At 35.0% G+C, this 25,558-nt stretch overlaps 1 protein-coding gene across 1 annotated transcript in view; it reads left to right on the top strand.

Annotated features, from left to right (window-relative positions):
- The first annotated feature begins 19,163 nt into the window (after positions 1 to 19,163).
- LOC130543287 (protein NipSnap homolog 3A) overlaps positions 19,164 to 25,558 on the top strand; it is an 18,735-nt gene continuing 12,340 nt past the window's right edge. Inside the window, exons 1-3 of the mRNA XM_057309944.1 lie at positions 19,164 to 19,382; positions 22,599 to 22,809; positions 24,648 to 24,806. Of these exons, the coding sequence (XP_057165927.1) occupies positions 19,323 to 19,382; positions 22,599 to 22,809; positions 24,648 to 24,806 (430 nt within the window). The 5' untranslated portion in view covers positions 19,164 to 19,322. The remainder of the gene's footprint in view (positions 19,383 to 22,598; positions 22,810 to 24,647; positions 24,807 to 25,558) is intronic.

The following is a 25,558-nucleotide window of genomic DNA, read 5'->3' as shown; positions in this document are numbered from 1 at the left end:
ACTGGCAATGCCATACACCCACATCCAATCCACCACCAAATCCTACCAACCCTATCTTCAAAATTTACCCTGAATCTGACCACATCTATTGCTACCATTCTAGTTCAAACTACCATCATCTCACCTAAGCTACTACAATGGCTTTCTGAATCACATCCCTGTTCTACTTTTGTTTTCCTACAATCTATTCTCTGCACAGCAGCCAGAGTGTTGTTTCTAGAAAAGTATATACCGAAGTTCTAGAACAGGTAAAAATTAATCAGTGGTATTTTTTAAATCAGAGCAGTGGCTGCCTATGTGGGAGAGGGATTAAACTGAGTATCTACTGGTTCGGGGCATGAGGGAAATTTTCTAAAGTTACATTTATGTTCTATGTCTTGATAGGAATTTGAGTGACAGGCATGCATATGTCAAAACTATGAATATCACATTAAGATTCATGATTTTAATGTACATAAATTTTAAATTAAAAGAGAACTGTAAACACAGATAGGTTTAAACTCTACCTAATGATACACGTGCTGAAGTATTTAGGAAAAAGGGTAATGATGTCTACAGTTTATTCTGAAATGCATCCAAAAATGACATTGATTTAATGGGGGAATAGAAAGATGAACAGACACTTAGATATAAATAAATTTAATATAATGTTGGTGATAAAATCTACTTAATAAATGTATGATGTTCAAAGTAAAATTGTTTCAGTTTTGCTTTATGTTTGAAATTTTTCATAATTCAATGGTGGGAAAAAATTATACAAATCCTGTTAGAATACAGCTCTTGAATACATGTATCAATGAATGAGGCAAGGGTAGAAACTGGATAAAAAACAGTACCATTATAAATTCTCTTAAAATTAACTTAGGAAAAAGTTCCACTATTTTAAAAAGGCAAAACTTTTTAATAAGTTATTTACAACTATTACAAGAGAGAAATTAAAAATAAATTTTAATGGTCCCTATGAAATTTAATTTCCTATACTGAACTCTTGTCAGGGTTTCAGTTGCTATTCCTTGGGGATGGATACAAGGAGAGGAAAAAGAAGAGGAAGAAAAGAAATATATCAGAAGAATTACCAGAATCAGGCCCTAAGGCAATAAGGAAAAAGGAAACAGCAAACATTTCTGGTATGATGTGTTATTGTCACATTCCTTCATGTGTTTTGGCTATTTCTGAGAGAACTACTAGTTCCTCAAGAAAGTCAGATTGCACAGACCTTAGCAAAAGAAATTTAGTTCTTTCTACCATTTATTCTGCAATTACACCTTTTCAATATGATTAGGGCCATAAAGTTTTAAATGCCATTCCTGTATATTCACATAATAATCACCTATATATCTTGTAACATTACTATTCTTAAAATGACCAAGGTACATAATCACTCACATTTTCCAGGACATTTTTTTTAAATGGAACTTTACTAAAAATTAAGTTGAAGTTCATTCAAACAATGACGAGCTATTTCTCTTCTATGCTGCTCATATTCATACCAGATGTGAGACAAACATTGATTATAAATGTGAGGCACTGTATGTTAAAGACAACATACATTAATAGTGGTTGCATTATAATAATGATTCTGGTGATTACTGAATATGTTAATGTGCATGCGGTAATGTATAAGATTATTTAAAAATGGAAAATGAGACATTACTTGATGTAATACACACTACTGGTATTAGTGACAAAAGGACTATTGAAAATAAATGTTACACTTCTCAACAAAAGGTTTAAATTTCATAGCATTTTGAAAGATAGTGTAAGTGCACAAGTCAGTGACTGAACAAATGAAAGAAACTATTGAAACAAACCAGTCAAAACAATTATAAGAACTATTTATCATACTGATCTTGATTCAGAACGAAATTGTGTTTTCATAAAGAAATAAATGCCTGTAAATTTAGATATCTCTGTGTTTAATGTCCTTAATTTTTCATACAGTAGATTAAAATTCAGGAACATAAGCCAAAAAAATTTGACATCTTAGAAAATGAATTTAAGGCAAATACTAATGTCATACCTACTGAAACATAATGCGGTTTTGCACACAACGTATACATCTGCACATTCTAATGATCTAACCATTATAGTAAGACAAGTAGTTTTAAAATGTAAAATTTCCTAGGCTAGTATAAACCTAAGAAATACAGAGCACGAGTACTCCCTTAAAATCTATTTTGCCTTGTCCTTTATATAATTATTTTGGTATTTGTCTCTTTTTCACTGGGTTTTTAATTTTCTAAGATGTCAAATTAGGAAATCCAAAATGTACGTTTTTTACAGTACAAAAAGGAAAACGATAATCCCAGAATAAGGTTCTCTGTATAGATGATGCAAAAGATATCTTCTTCTCTGTTCTTTTGTGTGTATAATACAGTTTAGATTTTTATAGTATGACTCACCAGGTGCACTTAAATTTCAAAATCTAACTTATGAAAAGTCATTTTGAATTAGTATTTTTAAAATGTGTGATATTTACAAGGAAAACACTTTTTAAAATTAATATACAATAAATATATAAGCATGTTTATAATTAAGCATAAAATGAGTAAAATGAGTGTCAGAAAGGAACTATGGAAATTTGTCTAAGAATGTCATGATGCTTTCCACATAGAATATTTATTGAAGTTTTTCAAGATGAAACAGACTCTGTTTTTAATGATGATCTTACTATATCTTAATGTCATAAGACATTTATTTTTCTCAAATGCTTCAAAATTAAGAGTAGACTAAAACTGACATCAGTGAGAATAGAGGCCCAAAGTCAATGAAATATATCTTCAAATTGTTCAAGCAAAATAACTGAAAACCCAGAATTCTGTATTAAATTAAACTACCTTTTGAGAATAAAGACAGTTTTGGAAAAAATGAAGAGATTTTTCCACAGAAAAGAAAGGAATTGTCCCTAGATAAAAGGAATGGAATTAAAAAAAAAAATAGGAAATAAAGAAAGTGGCAAATCCACTTTGTGAGTGAATCCAAACTGTCACTGTAAAAGAGAGTGAAAGCGAAAGAGCAAGAGATAGCAATTGCAATTGGGGGACTTAAAAACAAGGTAAAAATGAAACAAATAATACGGAAGATAATAGGAGGGGTTAGAAATAAAAGATCAACATTTTAAGGCCCTTGGTATTATCAGGAGGATTGTAGAGATATTAAGTAGAGATTATGTTAAGTTAAACAAACACCTTAAAAATTATAGTAATCATACAAATGTGTCTGTGTCACTCCACCCTCAAACAGTAGAGAATATTTTTAAATACAATATGTTTATAAAACTTATGATGCATTAGAAAAAGAAGCAGTCTCAACAAATACCAGACAATTAATATCATTCAAACAACAACCCATGGCCATAATGCAACATTAGAAATCAGTATCGAAAAAAGAAAAACTAGCTGGAGGTATCACAATTCCAGACTTGAAGTTCTACTACAAAGCTGTAGTAATCAAAATAGTATGGTACTGGCACAAAAACAGACATACAGATCAATGGGACAGAACAGAAGAGCCAGAAATAAACCCACAATTATATGGTCAATTAATTTTCAACAAAGGAGGAAAGAATATACAGTAGGAAGACAGTCTCTTCAACAAATGATGTGGGGAAAACTGGACAGCTACATGTAAAAGAATGAAACTGATCCACTTTCTTACACCATACACAAAAATAAACTCAAAATGGATTAAAAACCTAAATGTGAGACTTGAAACCATAAAAATTCTAGAAGAGAGCACAGGCAAGCATTTCTCTGATGTTGGCTATAACAACATTTTTCTAGATAGGTCTCCTGAGGTAAAGGAAATAAAAGCAAAAATAAACTATTGGAACTACATCAAAATAAAAATCACAGGCACAGCAAGGTAAACAATCAGCAAAACTAAATGACAACCTACCAAATGGGAGAAGATATTTGCAAATGACGTATCCAATAAAGGGTTAGTATCCAAATATATAAAGAACCTACACAACACCCAAAAAAATCCAAATAATCCAATTTAAAAATGAGCAGAAGAAATGAACAAACATTTCTCCAAAGAAGACATACAGATGGTCAACAGACACATGAAAAGGTGCTCATCATCAGGGCATGCAAATCAAAACCATAATGAGGTACTACCTCACACTAGTTAGAATGGCTAAAATAAAAAACACAAGAAACAAGTATTGGCAAGAATGTGGAGGAAAAGGAATCACTGTCCACTCTTGGTGGGAATGCAAACTGGTGCGGCCAATGTAGAAAATACTATGGAGGTTCCTCAGAAAGTTAAAAATAGAACTACCCTACCATCTCTTATTCGCACTACTGGGTATTTACCCCCCAAAAATACAAAAACATGAATTCAAAGGGATACATGCACCGTGTTTATGGCAGCATCGTTTACAATAGCCAAACAATGGAAGCAGCCCAAGTGTCTACTGATAGATGAATGGATAAAGAAGATGTGGTATGTGTGTATACACACACACAAACAAACACAAACACACACACACACACACACACACACCAGAATATTATTCATCCATAAAAAAGAATGAAATCTTGCCATTTGCAATGACATGGATGGAATATATAAGAGTATAATACTAAGTGAAATAAGTCAGTCAATGAAAGACAAATACCATATGATTTCACTCATATGTAAATTTAAGAAGAAAAAAAAACAAGCAAAGGGGAAAAAAAGAGACAGACAAATCAAGAACCAGATTCAAATACAGAGAACAAACTGATGGTTACCAGAGGAGAGGAGAGGAGAGGAGAGGAGAGGAGAGGAGAGAGGAGAGAGGAGAGGGGAGGAGAGGAGAGAGGAGACGGGAGAGGGGAGAGAGGAGACGGGAGGGGAGGGGATGGGTGAAATAGTTGATGGGGATTAAGGAGTGCACTTGTGATGAGCACCAGCTGATGTACGGAATTGTCGAATCACTATATTGTACACATGAAACTCTCTGTATGTTTACTAAGCATAAATGAGAGAAGAGGAGATGAAATAAAAATTAAATAAAATAAAATAATAAAAAAATAAAATATTGAAAAGAGAAAGTCCAAAAAATGTCTTTTAAATGTGGAAACATTGAAACTTTTAATAACTGATAGGTCAAACTTTTAATACTTTTAATAACTGATAGGTCAAAAAGAATCATGACAGAAACTTCAACATATTTATAACTTATGATAATAATATGATTATCAAAATTGGTGGAATGAATGGATTTACCATCTTGAATACATGTACTGGAAAATAAGAAAGATTGAAAATTAATACACTAAGAATCCAATTCAAAGAGTTATATAAAGGGAAAATGGAACAATCTAAAGATAGGTGAAGACTGAATCAGTAGTTTAAAATTTTACCAGGCCCAAACAATTTCCCTGCTTAGTTCTAATACATTTTTCAAGAACAGGTAACCCCTACCATAAAGAAATTGTTTCATAAAATATAAAAAGGTGGTTGGAAGGTCTTCTCTTTTTATAAGCTTGATAAAACACTGAAACAAAAACCGAACAAGGACAGTATAAGAAAGAAAAAAATTATGAGCCAATCTTACTTATAAACATAAACAGAAAAATTACAAATAAAATAGTAGCAAACAGAATCTAACAATGTACAAAATAATGATGCTGAACATCCAAGTAGGGTTTATCTCAGGAATGCAAGAATGTCTTAACATTAGAAAATATTTTAATGTAATTCATCACAATAGCAATTAAAGGATAAAAACAAACGATTATTTTAGTAAATGTAGGAAAAGCTTTTCATCAAATTCAAAAGGCATTCATACATTTTTTAGAAAACTTGACAAACTAAAACAGAAGAAAACTTCTTTAACTTGATAAAGGGTATTTCTCAAAAACTTATAACTAGCAAATTCCCTTTTCCCTTTGAAGTTCCAAATTCAACATCATACAAAAATCCTATGCAGCACAAGACAGAGAGAGGGAAAGAGAAGAGGAATTGGGTAAGGGAGAAGGAGGGAGGAAGGGGGGGAAGAAAGGAGAGGAGAGAGAAAGGAAAGAAGGAGAGAAAAATAAGAAGGAAGGAAAGAAGAAAGGAAAATAGGAAAGAAAGAAATAAGAAAGGGAAAGAGGAAGAGGAATGCGGGAGGAAAAATTTTCCTCAACCCTTCAAAGATTCTTCCAGCTGGTCTGAGAATTAAACTGACATGAAACAGGTTAATAAAAGAAAATAAAATTTAATTTCATACATACAGGAACTCCACATATATGAGAGGTTCAAAGGCGGAAAAATAAAATTACGTATATATGCCATTCTGAGCCAAGGAATGGGATAGGGGCCTAGGACTTCAAAGGGGAAGTGGGCAATAAAAAGGGCAGATGTTTGGTAATTAGATGTTTGCCCTGCCACACAGATAAGTCACTCAGATAAAATTCATCTCTGATAATAATTCTTGTTCTGGGAAAGACTCATAATTTAGATTCTTCTACATAGTTAAGAGAGGGGCAAAAATTTCTCTTGAGCCCTCAGGATCTCAAATGCCTTCAATTAAAAATTGTCCACATGACAAAGTGGCACATTTTGGGGAGACTTGTTCTGAACCCCTTCAGGAGGAAGAAAAGGAGAAGAGGTTAGATTAGAAAAGGAGAAACGAAATTGTCATTATTGTCCAAAAATAAGGTTGTTTACATAGGAAGTGAGGGAAAAAATTATTTTAAAAAAACCTTAAAATTTAAACTAAGGCTATAGCAAGGCTGCTAAATACATGATCAACATATAAAATTCAAAAGCATTTTTTAGAGCAGTTACAACTGTTTAGAAAATGCACTTTAAAAAGCATCTCACAGTAACCAACAAAAGTATAAAGTGTCCATGAATAAATCTATAAAAGCTGTATAAGGCATTTGTAAAGAAAAGTATAAATCTTCACTAAAGCACCTAGAACACTTCCCACAAACTGGGGAGCTATATTTTGTTCATGTTATGAAATTCAAAAATAAATATATTAATTCATCCCAAATTTTTCCATAAATTTAGTGTAAATTTCTCCAAAATGAAATGGGAATTTTTTAAAAATTTCTGGTTTACCCCCAAATTCAAATTGAACAGTGAAAGCTAAGAGTAGCCAAAATGATGTTAAAATAAGAATGACATATTTACTTACCAAATGTCAAATGGATGATAAAGCTACAGTAATTCAGATAGCATAGTACTGGTTCAGAAAAAGATAAATATATCAATGAAGTAGGGTAGAGAATTCAGAAATAGCCCAGGCATGTGTGAAAGTTTATATACTAAATAAATGATACTTGATATAAGTTGGTATTACAAATCGGTAGGGAACAAAGGAAGCATTTAATAAATTATACTTTGGTAATGGACTACTAATATTGAAAAAATAATTAAACCTTCACCTCACAGTGTTACCAAAATAATTTGAGACTGATCAAATATCAAAAGTAAAACTGTACATCGAGAGGAAAATATAAGATACAGGATATCTTTAGGATGTCTTTATGTACTGTGATAGGACAAGTAGATCCTAAATGATCAAAAAAAAAGAGGCAGAAAACAAAGGACTAATAATTCAAGATTATAATCTATATGGCAAAAATGCATCATTAAAAGGTTTAAATAAAAGCACTAATGGAAGACTGTATCAGTAACAAATGCACCAAAAAAGGATTAGCATCCAGAGTATTAAAAAAAAAAAGCTATCACATTAATAAGAAAAAAATGAGCAATGTAACAGATAATTGGGCAAAGGGTATAAACAAGGACCTCAAAGAAAAGGAAAGCAGTATAACCTATAAAATTACGAAAAAGATGCTCAATTCAGAGATGGCTGGGTGGCTCAGTCTGTTAAGTGGTTGACTCTTGATTTCGGCTCAGGTCATGATCTCAGGGTTGTGAGATTGAGCCCCACGTGGGCTCTGAGCTCAGCACAGAGTCCAGTTGAGATTCTCTCTCCCTCTACCTCTACTTCTCCCTGACTCACACTCACTCACTCTGTCTCTAAAATAAATAAAATCTTTAAAAAAAAAAGAAGAAGAAGAAAAGAAAAGATGCTCAATTCACATGAAATCAGAAAAATATAAATTAAATCAATGAGACATTTCTCTGCCAAAAGATAAGCGAACATTAAACTTCTACAAAAATTATCAAGAATACAAAGAGGAAATCCCAATCACTGACATGGGAGTATAAATCCATACTATAAGAAGTGTGAAGTTGACTCATTAATTCCACTTACAGGTATATTCCCAAGGAGATATTTACAGTTACTCACTGAAGCATAACTTATAAAATAAACATACTGAAACATCTAAATATCAACATGGGAAAGAATAACTACATTATGGTATCGATACTTCTAACGCAGGATTATAGGAGAGCAAGTAAAATGAACCAGCTCTAAACTAATCATTTTGTTGACCTTCAGCAGCTTCTTTGAGCTTCTTTTTGCTGCTTTTGTTTTACTCTGTACAATGGAAATATCAATGTCACAAAATAAAATGAAAGAGAGTAATAAAGAATTCAGTAGAAAGCATAACATACATGACAGCTCCTATGTGATATCAGACTCATCAGAACCTGATGTTCTTATCTGGGAAACAGGTATCACTCACATTCTCTGAAAGAGAGGTAGGAATGGGATATATGACTAGAAAATTTTAAGTAAATATTTACTAAAACCTCTTAAAAAATGAGAAAAGCAGCTAAATAGGAATGAGGATTAAACAATCAAATGAGGCCCTAGTTCCCATTAGGGGCTCATAAAGAAGACTCTAGTAACATGAATCTACCATGTCTCACTCCAAAACAGTTATAGGCTCAAGACCATTATTTAATTTAAAAAAAAAAAAACTATGAATAAAACTTATACTGAGGCAGCATGTAAAGTTCTAACTTTTCACTATTTTCAGTTTTTATTTTGTGCTGAGGGGGAGTTTCAGATGACTCCAAGGGAGTAGGAAAACTGGGAACTGTATTTTTTTTTTTAATATTCAGTGTCTTTATATAAAAAGAAAATCATCTTGAATAATAAGCCTGTTTCTAGGAGTACTATTAAGCTACCTTGAGAAGTCAACTTAGGATGTTTTTCAGAGGGAATTTCAATCTGAATAGAGCTGATTTCCCATAAACTACGTGTCTGCCAACCTTCTTAAGAGATAGAGGGACATTTGAACTTAGATCATGAACTGACTTTGGGAAAATCCTAAACCATATCCTGAAGGACTTAACAAGGGACAGAAGAGAAAACATGCCCCCAGTGTTTGGACACAGCCTGCAAGACCCTTGCATTAATGCTCTGGCCCTTAACACAATATTGAGGATAAATGAAACATAAAAAAATTATAAAGATTCTACAAAAACAATCAATGATAGTCAAGCAAAGCCAAAACAGATCAAAAAGTAAATTAATATTCAGCTAGTAAGAAACTATGACAACTTGTGGAGGTGAAGAGAAATACATCGGAGAGCACTAGATAATGGGTGTTCACTTGGAAGAGGAACTTCATGAAAAAAAGACGTGTCACAAACTAAGTGCCACAAATGCCTAAAGCTAAAAGGGGGTTCAACTTACACCAAGGAAAGAAACCAGCCATATTCAGTAATAAAAATCTAAAACATACAGCAAAAGATCCATAAATACTTCCTTCATAACATTTCTCCCCAACTACATTTGGCACAAGGATTATTCAAAGCAATAGACTTGCAAAGCCTATTTTAGAAAATAATTGCATTTATTAATAAGAGGTTTTAAAATATCATTGGTACTAGAATTCACTTTCAAATGCAAAACACTAAGTCCATTAATATATTTAAAAAGGAATATATAATGGGTATATAGTAAACTCACATTTTTATGTTTCAGTAATAAAAACAATTCACTTTATCAATAGAAACATTAAATAAATTCATACTATATTTAATATTGAGCTGCTTGCAAATCTTTCCTCCTTCTTATTCTAAGAAGACTAGCAGCAAAGAGGCTGATACAGAAATATCAAGACATGTTCATAAACTTAAGAAGAGGCATCCAGTCTTTCTTCTTCCCCACAGCATCTAATCCAATGCTCAACACACAAGAGGTGCTTAATAATATTCACTGATATGAGTAGAATACTTCTTAAGGAACATTTTGAAAATTTAATTGACACATTATTACCACTTATTTATATTAATAATAAAGCAATTAACAAAAGTTATGATGGTAATTCATCTGCACTAAAGTTTTTCTCTCCAATACATAATCCCATATGGAAAAAAAGAAGAATTGTAAATTAACTCCACTCTATATTTTGTTACGGAACTCAAAAATTACAACAAAAATTGCACAATTTGAGCTTTTAATGAAGTAAAAAGTAGTCTATACCACCATCTAGTGGCCTCAGAATATAATAGTACAAAGAAAAGTACTTACCAGGAATGTCACCAAATACAAGCATCTGGAGTTTACATGTAGAGCTCCTGCCTTCCTCCCTACTCAGTTGGGACAGCATTGGTTCCACCTCTGTTGCTTCCTTCTGCAGATCTGCATGAGCTGGACCTTTGGACAAAACCATGCAGGAATACGATCAAGTGGACTGTTGCCTTTGCCACCTCATATAATTTCTTCCACCCTTAAACTGATACCTATTTATTACGTGAGATGCAAAACTGCATCTTAATACCCATTAAACCAAATGAGCAATAATTAAAAACTGGTCAGAAAGGGGCTCCTGGGTGGCACAGCGGTTAAGCGTCTGCCTTCGGCTCAGGGCGTGATCCCGGCAATCTGGGATCGAGCCCCACATCAGGCTCTTCTGCTATGAGCCTGCTTCTTCCTCTCCCACTCCCCCTGCTTGTGTTCCCTCTCTCGCTGGCTGTCTCTATCTCTGTCGAATAAATAAATAAAAAAATCTTAAAAAAAAAAAAAAACTGGTCAGAAAAACCTCATACACTGTGGTTAAGGGTATAAATTTATAAGACAGTTTGGCACTGTTTGGTAAAGCTAAATATGTGCATATCTTATGATCCAGCAATTTTATTCCTAGATCATATAAACTAGAGCAATGGTTCATAACCTCCAGTACACAGATCCCCAAAGGGTCTAGGTATAGAATTCAGAGGGCCTGATAACTTGGATGAAAAAAAAGTTACATCTTTAATGTCACCAACTTCTAACTGAAAATAAGCATTTCCTTTGAATATGAATGTAAGCAACAAATCACAGTATTTTTTGTACAAGTCACGTTAGCAAGATAGACTTTGTAACCAATAAAAATCAGATATTGTCAAATTCCATTAACAGATCAAAATTTCTTATATGCTTATCACTAATTCAAAATTATATTTCATATCTACTGATAGATCTTACTATTTAGTACCCTAATAAAGAACTATGTCTACTTCTTTTTGAAGATTTGCTTTTTGTTTTCCAGTTTTTTTGAGATATAATTGACATATAACACTGTGTAAGTTTGTTTTCTTTGTATCTTTTTTTTGTAATTTATACTTTATTTTCTTTGTAACCCTATTCATTTGTTATACATTTAAAAACATTTGGAGGGTGCTCCTGGGTGGTTCAGTCAATTAAGTGTTTGCCTTTGGCTCAGGTCATGGTCCTGGGGTCCTGGGATCAAGCCCAGCATCTGAGCGACCTGCTCTGTAGGGGGCCTGCTTCTCCATCTCCCTCTGCCTGTCGCTCTTCCTGCTTGTTCTCTCTCTCTCTCTCTCCTTCTCTCTCTCTCTGTGTCAAATAAACAAATAAAATCTTTAAAAAATAAAAAAATTAATAAAAACATCTGGAGACTATAGACACAAGATTTCCAAAGGGTTTTAAGACACAAAAAAGGTTTAGAATGCCTGCCCTGAAAAAATACTTCCATTGGAACCAGGAAACATCTACAAAGAAAAAACAGCTTTGTTCATATAGTCAGATGGACACATAAATTAAGGAATGGAAGAGCACAGAAATTAATTACTACAACTATATTAACATGGGTGATTTTCAAAAGCCTAAAGTTAAAGCTAAGAATTATGTAACAAAATTTTTTAAAAATCTGATTCCATTTAAAGAAATGTTTAAAATAGACAAAGCAAAACAATATCTTCTATAGTATTATTTACAAATGTAAATTTTAAAGACATCAATATAATGATTAACACACAATTTGAGATCATGGTTAATTCAAGGAGATCTGGGAGGGTGTTATAGAGAAAATGGTACCAGGAAAGAACATGTATTGAGCTTCTAAGTTGCTGGAAATATTTTATTCCCTAAGCTTGGTGGCAGGGGCACAGATGCTCATTTTATTATTTTCTTTAAAATGTAGATACATTAAAGATATATTAAATATACTTTTGTACTGGGGTGCCTGGGTGGCTCAGTAGGTTCAGTGGCCAACTCGTGATTTCAGCTCAGGTCATGATCTCAGGGCTGTGAGATCAAGCCCCCTATCAGGCTCTGTGCTTAGTGGGGTGTCTGCTTGAGATTCTCTCTCCCTCTCTCTCTGCCCTTCCCCCAGATCACACACTCTCTCTCAAATGAATAAATACCTCTTTAAAAAAATAAAAATTTAAAAAATGGTAATCTCAACAAATTAAAAAAAATCAAAGTCACACCTTTAATTTTATCTGACCACAATGCTATGGAAGTTCAATAACATACTACTAAACAATGAATGGGTTAACCAAGAAATCAAAGAAGAAATAAAAAATTACATAGAAACAAATGAAAATGAAATCACAACAGTCCAAAACCTTTGGGATGCAGCAAAAGTCGTGCTAAGATAGAAGTTATAGCAATACAGGCCTGACTCAAGAAACAAGAAAAATCAAATAAACAACCTAACCTGACACCTAACGAAGCTAGGAAAAGAAAAACAAACCAGAAACCCAGCAAAAGGAAGCAAATAATAAAGATTAGAGCAGAAATAAATGATATAGAAGCAAAAAAAACCCAAAAACAAAAACCAAAAAACTATAGAACAGACTGAAGAAATCAAGAGCCGGTTCTTAAAAAGGTCAAAATTTACAAATCTCTAGCCAGACTCATAAAAAGAGAGAGAGAGAGAAAGAGAGAGAAAAAGGACCCAAATACATAAAATCACTAATGAAAGAGGAGAAATGACAACACCACAGAAATATGAACAATCCTAAGAGAATAGTATGAAAATCTATATGCCAACAAATTGGACAATGAAGATAAAATGAACAAATTCCTAGAAATATATAACCTACCAAAAATAAAGTAGAAAGAAACAGAAAATTTGAACAGACCAATTACCAGCAATGAAATTGAATCAGCAATCAAAAAACTCCCAAAAAACAAAAGTCCAGGACCAGACAGCTTCACAGGCGAATTCTACCAAATATTCAAAGAAGAGTTAATGCCTCTTCTTCTCAAACTACTCCAAAATATAGAAGAGGAAGGAAAACTTATGAATTCAATCTATGAGGCTAGTATCACCCTGACCAAATCTAGATAAAGACACCACAAAAAAAAAGGGTACTACAGGACAAAATTTGTCATGAATATAGGTGATAAAATCCTCAACAAATTATGAGCAAACTGAATCCAACAATACATTAAAACAATCATAAACCATCATCAAGTAGGATTTATCCCCAGGATGCAAAGGTGGTTCAATATTTGCAAAACAATCAATGTGATATGTCACATTAATAATAGAAAGAATAAAAATCACATGATCATTTCAACAGACACAAAAAAGCATTTGACAAATACAACAACCATTCATGATAAAAACCCTCAACAAATTAAGTTTAGAGGGAATATATCTCAACATAATAAAGGGCACTTACGAAAAACCCACAGCTAACATCATCCTTAATGAGGAAAAACTGAGAACTTTTCCTCTATGGTCAGGAACAAGATAAGAATGTCCACTCTCACCACTTGATTCAACATAAAACTAGAAGTCCTAGCCACAGCAATTGGACAACTAAAACAAATAAAAGTCATCCAAATTGGTAAGGAAGAATAAAACTCTCATAATTTCCAGATGACATGATACTATATATAGAAAACCCTAAAGACTCCGCCGAAACAAACAAAAACCTACTAGAACTGATAAATGAATACAGTAAAGTGGCAGGACACAAAACCAATGTACAGAAATCTGTTGCACTCCTATACATTAATAATGAAGCAGCAGAAAGTGGAATTAAGAAAATATTCCCATTTATATTTGTACCAAGAATAATAAAATATCTAGGAATAAACATAATTAAAGAGGTGAAAGACTTGTACTCTGAAAACTATAAAACACTGATGAAAGAAATTCAAGACAATAAAAAGAAATGGAAAGACATTCCATGCTCAAGGGTTGGAAGAACAAATATTGTTAAAATGTATATGTTACCCAAAACAATCTACAGATTTAAGGCAATCCCTATCAAAATACCAACAGCATTTTTTATAGAACTAGAACAAACAATCCTAAAATTTGTATGGAATTACAAAGGACCTGGATAGCCAAAGAAATCTTGAAAACCAAAAATAAAACTGGAGTTATCACAATTGAATATTTCAAGTTATATTACAAAACAGCAGTAATTAAAACAGAATGATATTGGCATAAAAATAGACACATAGATCAATGAAATAGAATACAAAATACAGAAATAAACCCACAATTATATGGTCAATTAATCTTCGACAAAGGAGGAAAGAATATACAATGGGAGAAAGAGTCTCTTCAACAAATGGTGTTGGGAAAATTGGACAGACACGTGAGAAGAATGAAGCTGAACCACTTTCTTTCACTATACGCAAAAATAAACTCAACGGATTAAAGATCTAAATATGAGAACCGAAACCATAAAAATCCTTGAAGAGAGCACAGGCAGTAATTCTCTGACATTGGCCATAGCAACATTTCTCTATATAGGTCCCGTAAGGCAAGGGACATAGAACCAAAAATAAACTGTTGGGACTATATCAAAACAAAAAGCTCTCAGTGAAAGAAACTATCAACAAAACCAAAAGACAACCTACTGAATGGGAGAAGATATTTGGAAATGGCATATCCAATAAAGGGTTAGTATCCAAAATATATAAAGAACTTCTACAACTCAACACCCAGAAGATAAATTCTCCAATTAAAAAATGGGCAGAAGACTTGAACAGACATTTCTCCAAAGAAGACATCCAGATAGCCAACAGACACATGAAAAGATGATCAACATCACTCATCAGGAGGAAAATGCAAATCTAAACCCCAATGATATATCACCCCACACCTGTTAGAATGGCTAAAATAAAAAACAGAAGGAACAACAAGTGTTGGCAAGAGTGTGGGGAAAAAGGAACCCTTTGCACTGCTGGTAGGATTGCAAACTGGTGCAGCCAACATAGAAAACAGTATGGAGGTTCCTCAAAAAATTAAAAATAGGACTATCCTACAATCCAGTAAGCACACTACTGGGTATTTACCCCCCCAAAATACAAAAACACTAATTCAAGGGGATATATACACCATATGTTTATGGCACCATTATTTACAATAGCCAAATTGTGGAAGCAGTGAAGTGTCCATTGATAGATGAATGGATAAAGATGTGGTATATATACATAATGGAATATAATTTAGCCATAGAAAGAATGAAACCTTGCTATTTGCAATGACATGGATGGAGCTAGAGAGGATAATGCTAAGTGAAATAAGTTAGTCAGAGAAAGACAAATACCATATGATCTCACTCATATGAGGAATTTAAGCAAAACAAATAAGCAAAGGAAAAGAGAGAAAGAGACAAAACAAGAAACAGAGTCTTAACTATAAAGAAAAAACTGATGCTTACCAGAAGAGAGGTGGATGGGGGGATGAGTGAAATAAGTGGTGGGGATTAAAGAGTACACTTATCATGAGGCAATAACATAAAATAAATATATATAAAAAAAATAAAAAATAAATAAAAATGAATGGTAGACTGGATTTGTTTTACAATCTGCCTTTAAACCCTGGCTGAGCCACTTAGCAGCAGTGAATCTCGGGAAATTATTTAATCTGAGTCTTACCTTTCTCACTTATAAAGGTAGATAACGTTTAACTTACAGCACTTTGAGGATAATTAAAGCCTGTGAGAAACTGAATAGGAGATTATCTTAGGCACGTGATACCACTTAACAATGTTCATCTATCTCTAAGTTATAGCTGTGAATTTTACTCCTGTGTTGTAAGCATTTCCTTTTAGATCTTCTTGGGGGTTCTATCTTTTTGCTGACTAGAAGCAATTAATGATGAGGTTCTAGTGAATGGCAAAACCACAAATTGAAGGAAATCTGTGTCCTTAATTCAACATGTATAGAAGAACTGCCCATATACTAGGAAAACTCACTTTGGATTCTTACAAAAAATAAGTTTGAGTCATAATACACTTTTGATATTAATTTGTAAAAGCAAATTTGCCTATGCTAATTAATATATTCCTGAAAGATACTACCAATATTGAGATCTCTGGCCGCCTTCTCTCCTCAACTTCAGGAACCTGGCAATAAAGATTATATCGCACAGATGGGACGCTGAAAGTTTCTTTTCAGGGGAAATCTTACTAGACAAGAGAAATAACTCACAGAAAATAACAGTTGAGGTGAGGGAAGTCCACTGAAGGTCCAGGCAGGTCACATTACAGTAAAGCCCATTACTTAACAAGACCTACCCATACTCATATAGCTTTCAAAATTTTTTTGTCTCACTCCAAATATAAGCTGATAGACAAAGGTCATGAAACAAAAAATTTTTCATAACTTAAGAGTATCCAGATTGGAGAGGGTCTACTGAAATAATAAATTAAAAAAACAAAAACAAAAAAACCATCTATTGCAAGGCACATTACTGTGAAATTTCAGAAAATCAGGAAGAACGAGAAAAACATAAAAACTTCCAGAGAGAATCAAGTCACATACCAAAAAATCAGAAATCAGAGTAGCATAAATTTTTCACTAGAAGCTATAATGCAATGATGCATTACTTTAAAAATATGAGGAAAAAATTATTGCCAATGTAGAATTTCATACCCAACCAAACTATAAATTAAGAGGGTTGATAAAATAAAAACAGTTTTAGAGATGAAGTTCTCAAAAGTTTAACTCCCATGTACCCTCTCCTAAAATTAGGAGGGGAAAAAAAAAGACAATATCCTGAAAACAGGAGATCCAAAACGAGGCAAATGATATTTCCCAGGATGTAAGTGAAAGGGGATCTCAGAAGTACTACCATGCCACCTTAGAGAACAACTAGTCCACAGTGGAGCAAGAGAACAAAGAATTTCCAAAAGATAACTCCATTAGATGAAACTGACAAGCTGATTAATAGCTTTAATCACATTGAAGGAAAAAAATGTATACTTTAGGCAAAGACTTTGGTGATTAGTAAGTGATAGGTATAAAGAAAATAATAGAAACAAATGAGAGAAAAATAAAAGTCACCCTCCTATTGATGACAGTTATAGGTTTAAGCCATATAACAGTAGCTTAAACTAGAAGATGATTTCTCTTGTAAAATAAGTCCAGAGATAGGCAGTCCACAGATCCTAGCATGGTGTTCCCTGGTGACAGAACCTAGGCTTCTTCTCTCTTGTTCTACCATCTCCAGCATGTGGCTTCTACCACACAATCCAAGAGCTTTTCCCATTATATCCACATTTCAGCATGCAGAAATAAGAAAGGGCCAAAAAGGAGAACCACCCCTCCTACACTGCTTAAGATCACTTACAGTAAAGTCATAAATGCACTAAATAAAGGCACTGGCCAGGACTCAGTCACATGCCTGCACCAAGCTGCACAGTTTCTACTGCAAATTTTTTAAAAAGGGGGACAGAAGGAGAATGGATAATGATAAACAGCTAACAGTCTCTGCTACCTCCCTCCAACACTTTCTATTCTTCAGAACTTACTTTGTTCTTCCTCATAGTATTGATTAATCTCTGACATATTTTCTCTTCATTTCTTTGTTTCCCCTAACCTTCAAGTTCTAAGAGGACAAGAACTCTCGCTTTTGTTCAACTCTGTACCCCAGTTACTGCAAATGTGCTTGAAACATAAAAGAAATTTAACAAATATGGGTCGAACAAGTGAAAGAGTTGTTAATTCCAGAGGGGATAAAGGCTAAGAAAATAAATTTAAACATTAAAGATCCAGTCTGGGTACAGATGATGCTTTGTTTTGTCTACATGAGTTAGAAATTGATGCCCATCATCCAGAAAAACTGACTCATCCCCTCTGGAATTATAATTTTTAAAAATCTACTTTCTGCTGAATAGATCATTGAAAAGTCTTTGCACAAGGTACAACTAATTCCTTAGTCCTAATAATGTAATATGACATTGTTTGCAATAATGTAATTATTAACAAGAATGTTAACATAATGTAGATAATGTAAATTAATGAAATCAATTAACTATTTTTAATGTAAGCATTAGACGCTGGAAGGAAAATTATTTTGATGGACTGGTACATAGAGACTTAAATCCTCTTGCATAAAAGTCAATAGATACTATCTATAACTGAAAAAAAAAATCAAGAAATAGCAGAAAATGCCTACAAACAGGCATTAGAAGAAACAGCATGAAATGCTGAAGGTGTTACTTTGGTGACCAATAACCAGAGACAGGGACTACTGACTGACTAGATCATAACGTCAGATGTTCTGCTTTTCAGGTTTACAGAATTATCTAGTTTTAAACAGTGTATGTTGAACTTTCACTTTTTCACGTCTGGTTCAGCACCCTCATTCTTCTGAGCTCCTGGGAAGTACAACGTAAATTATTAGAAGCCTTATGAGGTTATGCTGGGGTGGCGATTAGGGAAAGAGGACGTACTTCATGAGGAAAAGTGAAGGCTCCCTGGTCTTTACGTAAATCACCCCGACTAAAGATTAACCACGGCAAAAACCTCCACGATTTTAAATGCACAGCATTACGCGTGTTCGCATCTTACTCCCTTAAAAGGACAAACACACGCATTCTGCACACGAACTCTTCAGAACTGTGCGCAACAGCGCGTGGAGACAAGGTGATGGGCTCAGAAAAGTGCAAAAGGAACGATCTCCGGCTTCAGCCAATTCCAGTGTCCCCTCTGACTTTTGGTTAGGAATGTCTGAGGAAACAACCGAGGACCAAAAAGCACGTGCCGCCGAACGCGCCCGGGGCTGGGCCACGGAGCACGCGAGCGGTCGGGGCGGTGCCACCGCACTTCTCGGCACCAGAGGCGGAGCTGACGCAGCTGAGTCCCGCCCCAGACTGCGTCCGCCAGGAGTCCGGTCGCTGCTCTTTTCCAGGAGGGTAAGCCCTAACGGGAGGAATCTAAGAAAGAGTACCGGCTGGCTGTCCTTCCCAGCGCTCGAAGCTGCGCCATGCTCGTCTTCCGAAGCGGCCTGACTAGGGCTTTGGCTGCGCGGACGCTCGCGCCTCAGGTACCGGCCGCGGAGAAGCGCCCAAGCCGTGCCCTGGGGGAGGGGAGCGGGCGTCAGCGTGGAGCTCGCGGCCCCGCGCATGCGCTACCGTACTTGCTCGCAGAGACGCGAGTGCCGCGAGTGCCGCGCATGCGCCCAGCCGGTTCGCCTGTGCAGATTGCGGGCGTGGAGCCACCGGGGAGGTTGTAGTGGCTGTCCCAGGCCCCGGAGGCGGGGCATCCCACGACGCGCGGGAGGAAGCGGGGCGCAGCTCGGAGGAGGTCCGGTGGCCAGTGTCGCCTCCCGGACAATTCGGGAGCAACTGCGAACACGGTTTTTCTGGCCTAGGTGCCAGGCGGCCCTTAGGACACCCCTGAAGCTCCAGCCCCTGCGTTTGCCACGTTGGGGCCAGTGCCTGGTCCTTGCTAGTCGAACCTTTCCTATTGATTTTGTCGTTTGACAAGCACCGCCCCCTCCAGACAAAAGGTACAGGAGAAATAGGTCAGCCAAAGGCTGGCGAAAAAAACGGCCTCCACCGTTTAAACAAAATGTACACAACTTCCGAGCATTTTGCAGAGAACCTTGAAGAGGAGGGCAGGGCTCTGGTGGTGGAGCGTCCTGCGGGCGGTGTCTCAGCCAGGCAGGGCCACGAACCTCCTGGCAAGCAGGATGTTAACAAACACGTTTAACCTGAGATGAGAAAAACACACAATAGATTTTTGTGATTCACTGTCGGGACTTGGCCTATTCTGTGAATCTACAGATTTTTTTCCTTTGCTATTTAGCTTGTACTTTTCTGGAAGGTCACAAGTGGAAGGGGATGAAACTACTCTAGAGACTGACTTTCTGCTGAAGACTGAGGAACCAGCAATGGCCTGTTACTCAAGATTAGCGATCCAGTCTTTTAACTGATTCTCACTCTAGTGGGGCAGGGCCAAGAGTTATTCCTTACAACTTTATTCTGAACTTTGATTATTAAATGTCAGCCAGTTCTCATAAGTGAATTGGAAGTCAGTGCTGCGCAAAATGAGCCTTTTTTTGGAGATCAGGGAGCCTGAAGCACTCATGTTTCCTTCCCTAGCATACTGGTCCTGTACTGTGGTTGCATAGTTCTAGTGTCCCTCAACAAAAATCACCTCACCCCTTCCCACACACACACATACACATCTCATTGCTTCATTGCTGTTAACCTCTCCCTGAGCTTTCCTCTTGTACGTTTCTGCAAAAAACAATGAAACTGTGTGCCTGTGATCACTTACTTTGTTCTCCAAATACAAATTCCTTGAAAAACAAAAGCAATTGTCGCAAGTACCCCATTGGCCTATTTTTTATACATTTATATTTTATTTATAATATTTTTAAGCTATAAATATTAGGCAGTTTTCATTTGCATAGCATTTTGTTATTAGAGTAGTAAAAGGCACAAAAAAGAATGTCTGCCAAACGTAGGGGCAGCTGCAATTGTTTTTAATGGCAAATGTCAGTCAGACAATAAGAATATAACTCATCATAGACATGAACGGGATGAGCTCAAGATAGATGATTATAATTCAGCCTTACACACAAGTAAAATACATATACTATGGTGCTTTGTAAAAAAAAAAAAATATATATATATATATATACATATATATATATATATATATGTATATATATATATGTCAGAGCAAGAAGTCTACTGCTTTTGATTTGTTGTATCAGGTAGTCAGCATAAGCCCAAAATTCATCTATAGCTTTACAGGTATGAAAACTGTTATAATAGATTATGCTGGTGTAATCAGCTTTAGGAAATGTGCACATGCTAACCAAACTTATGTAAGATGGATTTGTAAACTAGAATACCATATGACTGTGTCTGTGTTTATGTACATGTATTTGTGTGGATATATACACATATAAACACACAGAGGATAATCTCTGGCAAAGCATTTCCCACTGAAAGTTCAGTTCACTCAGAGAACCAAATTAAAAATTTACATAGTGAATATATGACTATTACAAAAGGAACTAATGGTTCTTAAAAAGCATTTCCATTAACATGGTATAACTGGGTGGGTTAAATGCCCTTCTTCAGACTGCATCTATAATTAAAAACATAATGACTCAAGAGTACCTGGGTGGCTCAGGCAGCTAAAGTGTCCAACTCTTGGTTTCAACTCAGGTCATGATCTCAGGGTCCTGGGATCTAACCCCACCTCTGGCTCCCACCCTTAGCATGGAGTCTTCTTTTCTCCCTCTGCTCCTCCGCACTACCACCCCCACTCTCACCCCCCACCTCTGGCTCATGTGCACTCTTCTCTCAAATAAGTGAATAAATAAAATCTTAAAAAAAAAACCAAAAAACAATGACTCAGACAATTGTGACTCATTGACTTTTTTTCCTTTTTCTAGCTTTACACCTTCTATATTACAATGCAATTGGATAGGTTATAGTTTCCTATTAATTAAATTCCTATCCTTTTTTTTTTTTTTTTTTTAAGAGCGAGAGTACAGTGAGCAGGGGCAGAGAGAGGGAGAGTGAGAATCTTAAGCAAGCTCCATGCTCAGCACAGAGCTAGAGGCAGGGATCTTATAACCCTTAGATCATGACCTCAGTGGCAGTCAAGAATTCAGTGCTTAACCAACTGAGCCACCCCAGTGCCCCTCTATCCTATTTTTTGACCAGTGGTCTACTTCATTGGATTTAGGAAATACTTTCACCTGACCAGCAATTTCCATTGTTTCAAGAACCCAGAAAGAGAGAGAGAGAGAGAAAAGAGAGAGAGAAAGGAAAGAAAAAAAAGAATTTTCTGCTAGTAAACACATTTTCATTGTGCCAGCCAAAATACTGTATATTTTATAAAATTGTTTTAAATGTTTAATTATAACATAATATTGACTAAAGATGGAATATTGACTAAATAAGGGATAATTAAACTATTTGCAAAACTTATTAGGATCCTAATTGTAGTTTTTGGGTAAAGAAATTGCCCCAATGGCTTCTTAGAAGAACGTTCTCATGGAAAAGCAACTAGAGGTAGACAACCTACAAGGACATAGTATCTATATATTTGTAATACTTAAAAGTAGTTCACTTTACTGATCTCTCTAAACAAATTATCTATGGAGAAAGGACCACAGAAGTACAGATTGTTAGTCTACTGACTGTCCCTTGTTTCCAGATTCAGATTTGGTTGTAACATAATATTATAAACCCTACCTTCCCAAAATATTTAAATTTGCCTTATCTTTCTTCAGGTGTGCTCATCCTTTGCTACAGGCCCCAGACAATACGATGGAACACTCTATGAATTTCGTACCTATTATCTTAAGCCCTCAAAGATGAATGAGTTCCTGGAAAATACTAAGAAAAACATTCATCTTCGGACAGCTCACTCTGAATTGGTTGGATACTGGAGTGTAGAATTTGGAGGCAGAATGAATAAAGTGTTTCATATTTGGAAGTATGGTATGAGTCATCAGCTTAAGTATGAGTCATCAGCTTAAGTATTCAGTACAGATTTTCATTCTGATAGATGTTACCCACGACTTAGTGACTTAGTTCTTGGATCTATAGTACTATAAATACATACATATTATTATAAATACATACAGGTGAAGTAAAACTTTTAAATAGCAATACTAAAAAATAAATTAAGGGATTGTGCCTCCCAGTGGTATACCTATAGTAACTCATTGCTGGAACCTTTTATTAGCATACGAGAATGTGACAGTGAGAAAATGGCATCTCAGATTTCAAGTCATAAAATTATGAACCACACTCTAATTCTTAGGGAAAGTTAAGAATAGCTTTTTGTAAAGATGGTTTATAAAAAATTTAAAGCAGTGATTGCAAGAACCCGAGTGGCTTAAGATCATAAAAGCAAAGTAGAATTTTTTTTTGAAGCTATAGGGGATATCAGTGTTTCAACAGAAATTATTCAAATGTCTAGGGACTTTAGTGAAATAGAAGGTAATAGGAGATGATAGTAAACTTTGAAGGCTTCACCCTTCTGTAGGATATAATAAATCTGTTAGGTTTTGGACCACTTTTATTTTATTTCTATACCCCAGAGTTTCAAGGAATTCACTGTCATTATACTAGTTTAGGGAAGTAAAGGAAAAGGAATTAGAGTTCTTCCCATATTGAAACTGATCCACCCCTGGTTTAGTAGAGGAAGGAGTATGGTTACTGGAATCCCAAGAATGTTTGTTACTCCATTGTCTAATTATCCTGAAGTCCACAGTAGTACATCATGATATCCAAAAGCTTTTAATAATTTCATTTAGTATTTGGTCATCTGTTTCCAAAGTTAATAGTCATAAAATACTTTAATGTGAAAAGTGCTCATTCTATACTTAGCATGTCCACAGTTTAGGGGTCTTCCCAACTGTAGTAGAACAAACCCCATTAAGACACAATTTATGCTTTAATGCACCACCAATTGAATTGTATCTCAGTAAAAAAAACAAAAACAAAAAACTGCTTGTACAGTCCTGATAAAACTTACTTAAGCTCTAGGATAGATATTATTCCTTATCCTCAGCATAAACCATAGAAAACTATTTTACCATTAGTCTTATGAGGCCTTAATAGTTAAATGTAGTACTAGGCCCATATGTTAACAAATATATGTACTTGTTTGGGAAACAGAGAAGAGAAATAGTACTGAGTAAAAAAGAAGGGATGACAATAAGAGAATCAGCACTATTTCTTTGGAAGCTCTTGGTTCAAAGCAATAGCTGTCAAAGTGCATCTTAATTTCATTTACGTTAAATGTAATTCAAGGTGTATCTTGACCTGATCACCCATCACCACGACCACCATAGAAAAATACCCTAAACTGCCACTATAATTTAAATGCCTCGATTAAATTAATAAGACTAGTTAATGTGTTTTGAGTTCTAAGGAGGTGCCAAACACTGTTGTAAGCTCCTCTTGTTTACTAATTCATTTAATCTTAACAACACTAGAGGGAGATACTATATCATTATCCCCATTTTACAGATTAAGAAATAGGCACAGAAAGATTTAATACCTTAACATGAGTTAACCTAACTGCCTACTAAGTGGTAGAGTCTGTAAAGCCCACTACATGACATTAGCATTAGTTGTTTACATTTCTACTGCCCTTTCAGGCCACGAGAAACTTGGGAGACAGATGTCACATCTGTATGTTATCTCTAGTGATATAATACAGTGTCCTTCTGTGCCCTTGATGAACACATGGTGAACTGAATGAAACAGAAGAAACACAGGTGATCTTAAATCAGTAATTTTTGGTTTTCTTACTCCTTTTCCCATAGATAATTTTGCTCATCGAACTGAAGTTCGGAAAGCATTGGCCAAAGATAAGGAATGGCAAGAACAATACCTCATTCCAAATTTGGCTCTTATTGATAAACAAGAGAGTGAGATTACTTATTTGGTGCCATGGTGCAAACCAGAAAAGCCTCCAAAAGAAGGTAAGTCCTCCCCCTTAGTCACTTTTGATTCCGATAGAGAAAACATTAAAGATTTTAAGCTATAAAAACTCAAATTCTAATGGAAAAGAAGTTAATCTTTGTTTAATATAGGAACATATGTTAATTGTTCAGATAAAAATAGATTGTGCTCTTAGCTTGTCTTTTTGAGAAATGACCATTAAATAATGAAGTGTTTTTCCATATTGGTATCTTATTGATTCTTAAAGCTTAGCTATATTATAGAAAACATTAACATGGTCAGTAAAGGTTGAGAAGTTGGGCCTTGGGAGCAGAGAACACATCTGTGGGTAGGTGAGGGATGCTATGTGATACTTTGTCATAATTTTAAAATAACATAAACTTTTAAATATAAAAGTATTTTTCCATAAACTACAACTAATCTTAAATCTTAAGTATATATTTGCTTATAAAACTGACTAGGAATGAGTTAACTGCACTGCAAAGCTGTATTACTATAGTCTTAACTTTCATGTCTTCCTCTTTCTTATTTCTCAGTTTGAAAGTAATTCCTAAAGATTTGTCTTCTTGCTGATTTCACTTCTTGCTGACTTAAAGAAATTATTACCTCAGTCCAGTTTTAAACAAAGGTCAGATTAGCAAAAGCAAACTAATTTAAATGTTGTCTTATTTCCCCCATTATTCCCAACTTTGTAGTGTGTTTTAGATTATAAGAGATTTGAAAAGTCTTTAGAAACTTACCCTCTTAGCTCCCCCTCAGCTTTCAGCACTAA

The sequence above is a fragment of the Ursus arctos genome, unplaced genomic scaffold (genome assembly GCF_023065955.2).
Source record: "Ursus arctos isolate Adak ecotype North America unplaced genomic scaffold, UrsArc2.0 scaffold_99, whole genome shotgun sequence".
Lineage (NCBI taxonomy): Eukaryota > Metazoa > Chordata > Mammalia > Carnivora > Ursidae > Ursus > Ursus arctos.
The sequence above is the reverse complement of the archived record's forward strand: the minus strand, read 5'-3'. Positions and strand labels throughout refer to the sequence as shown.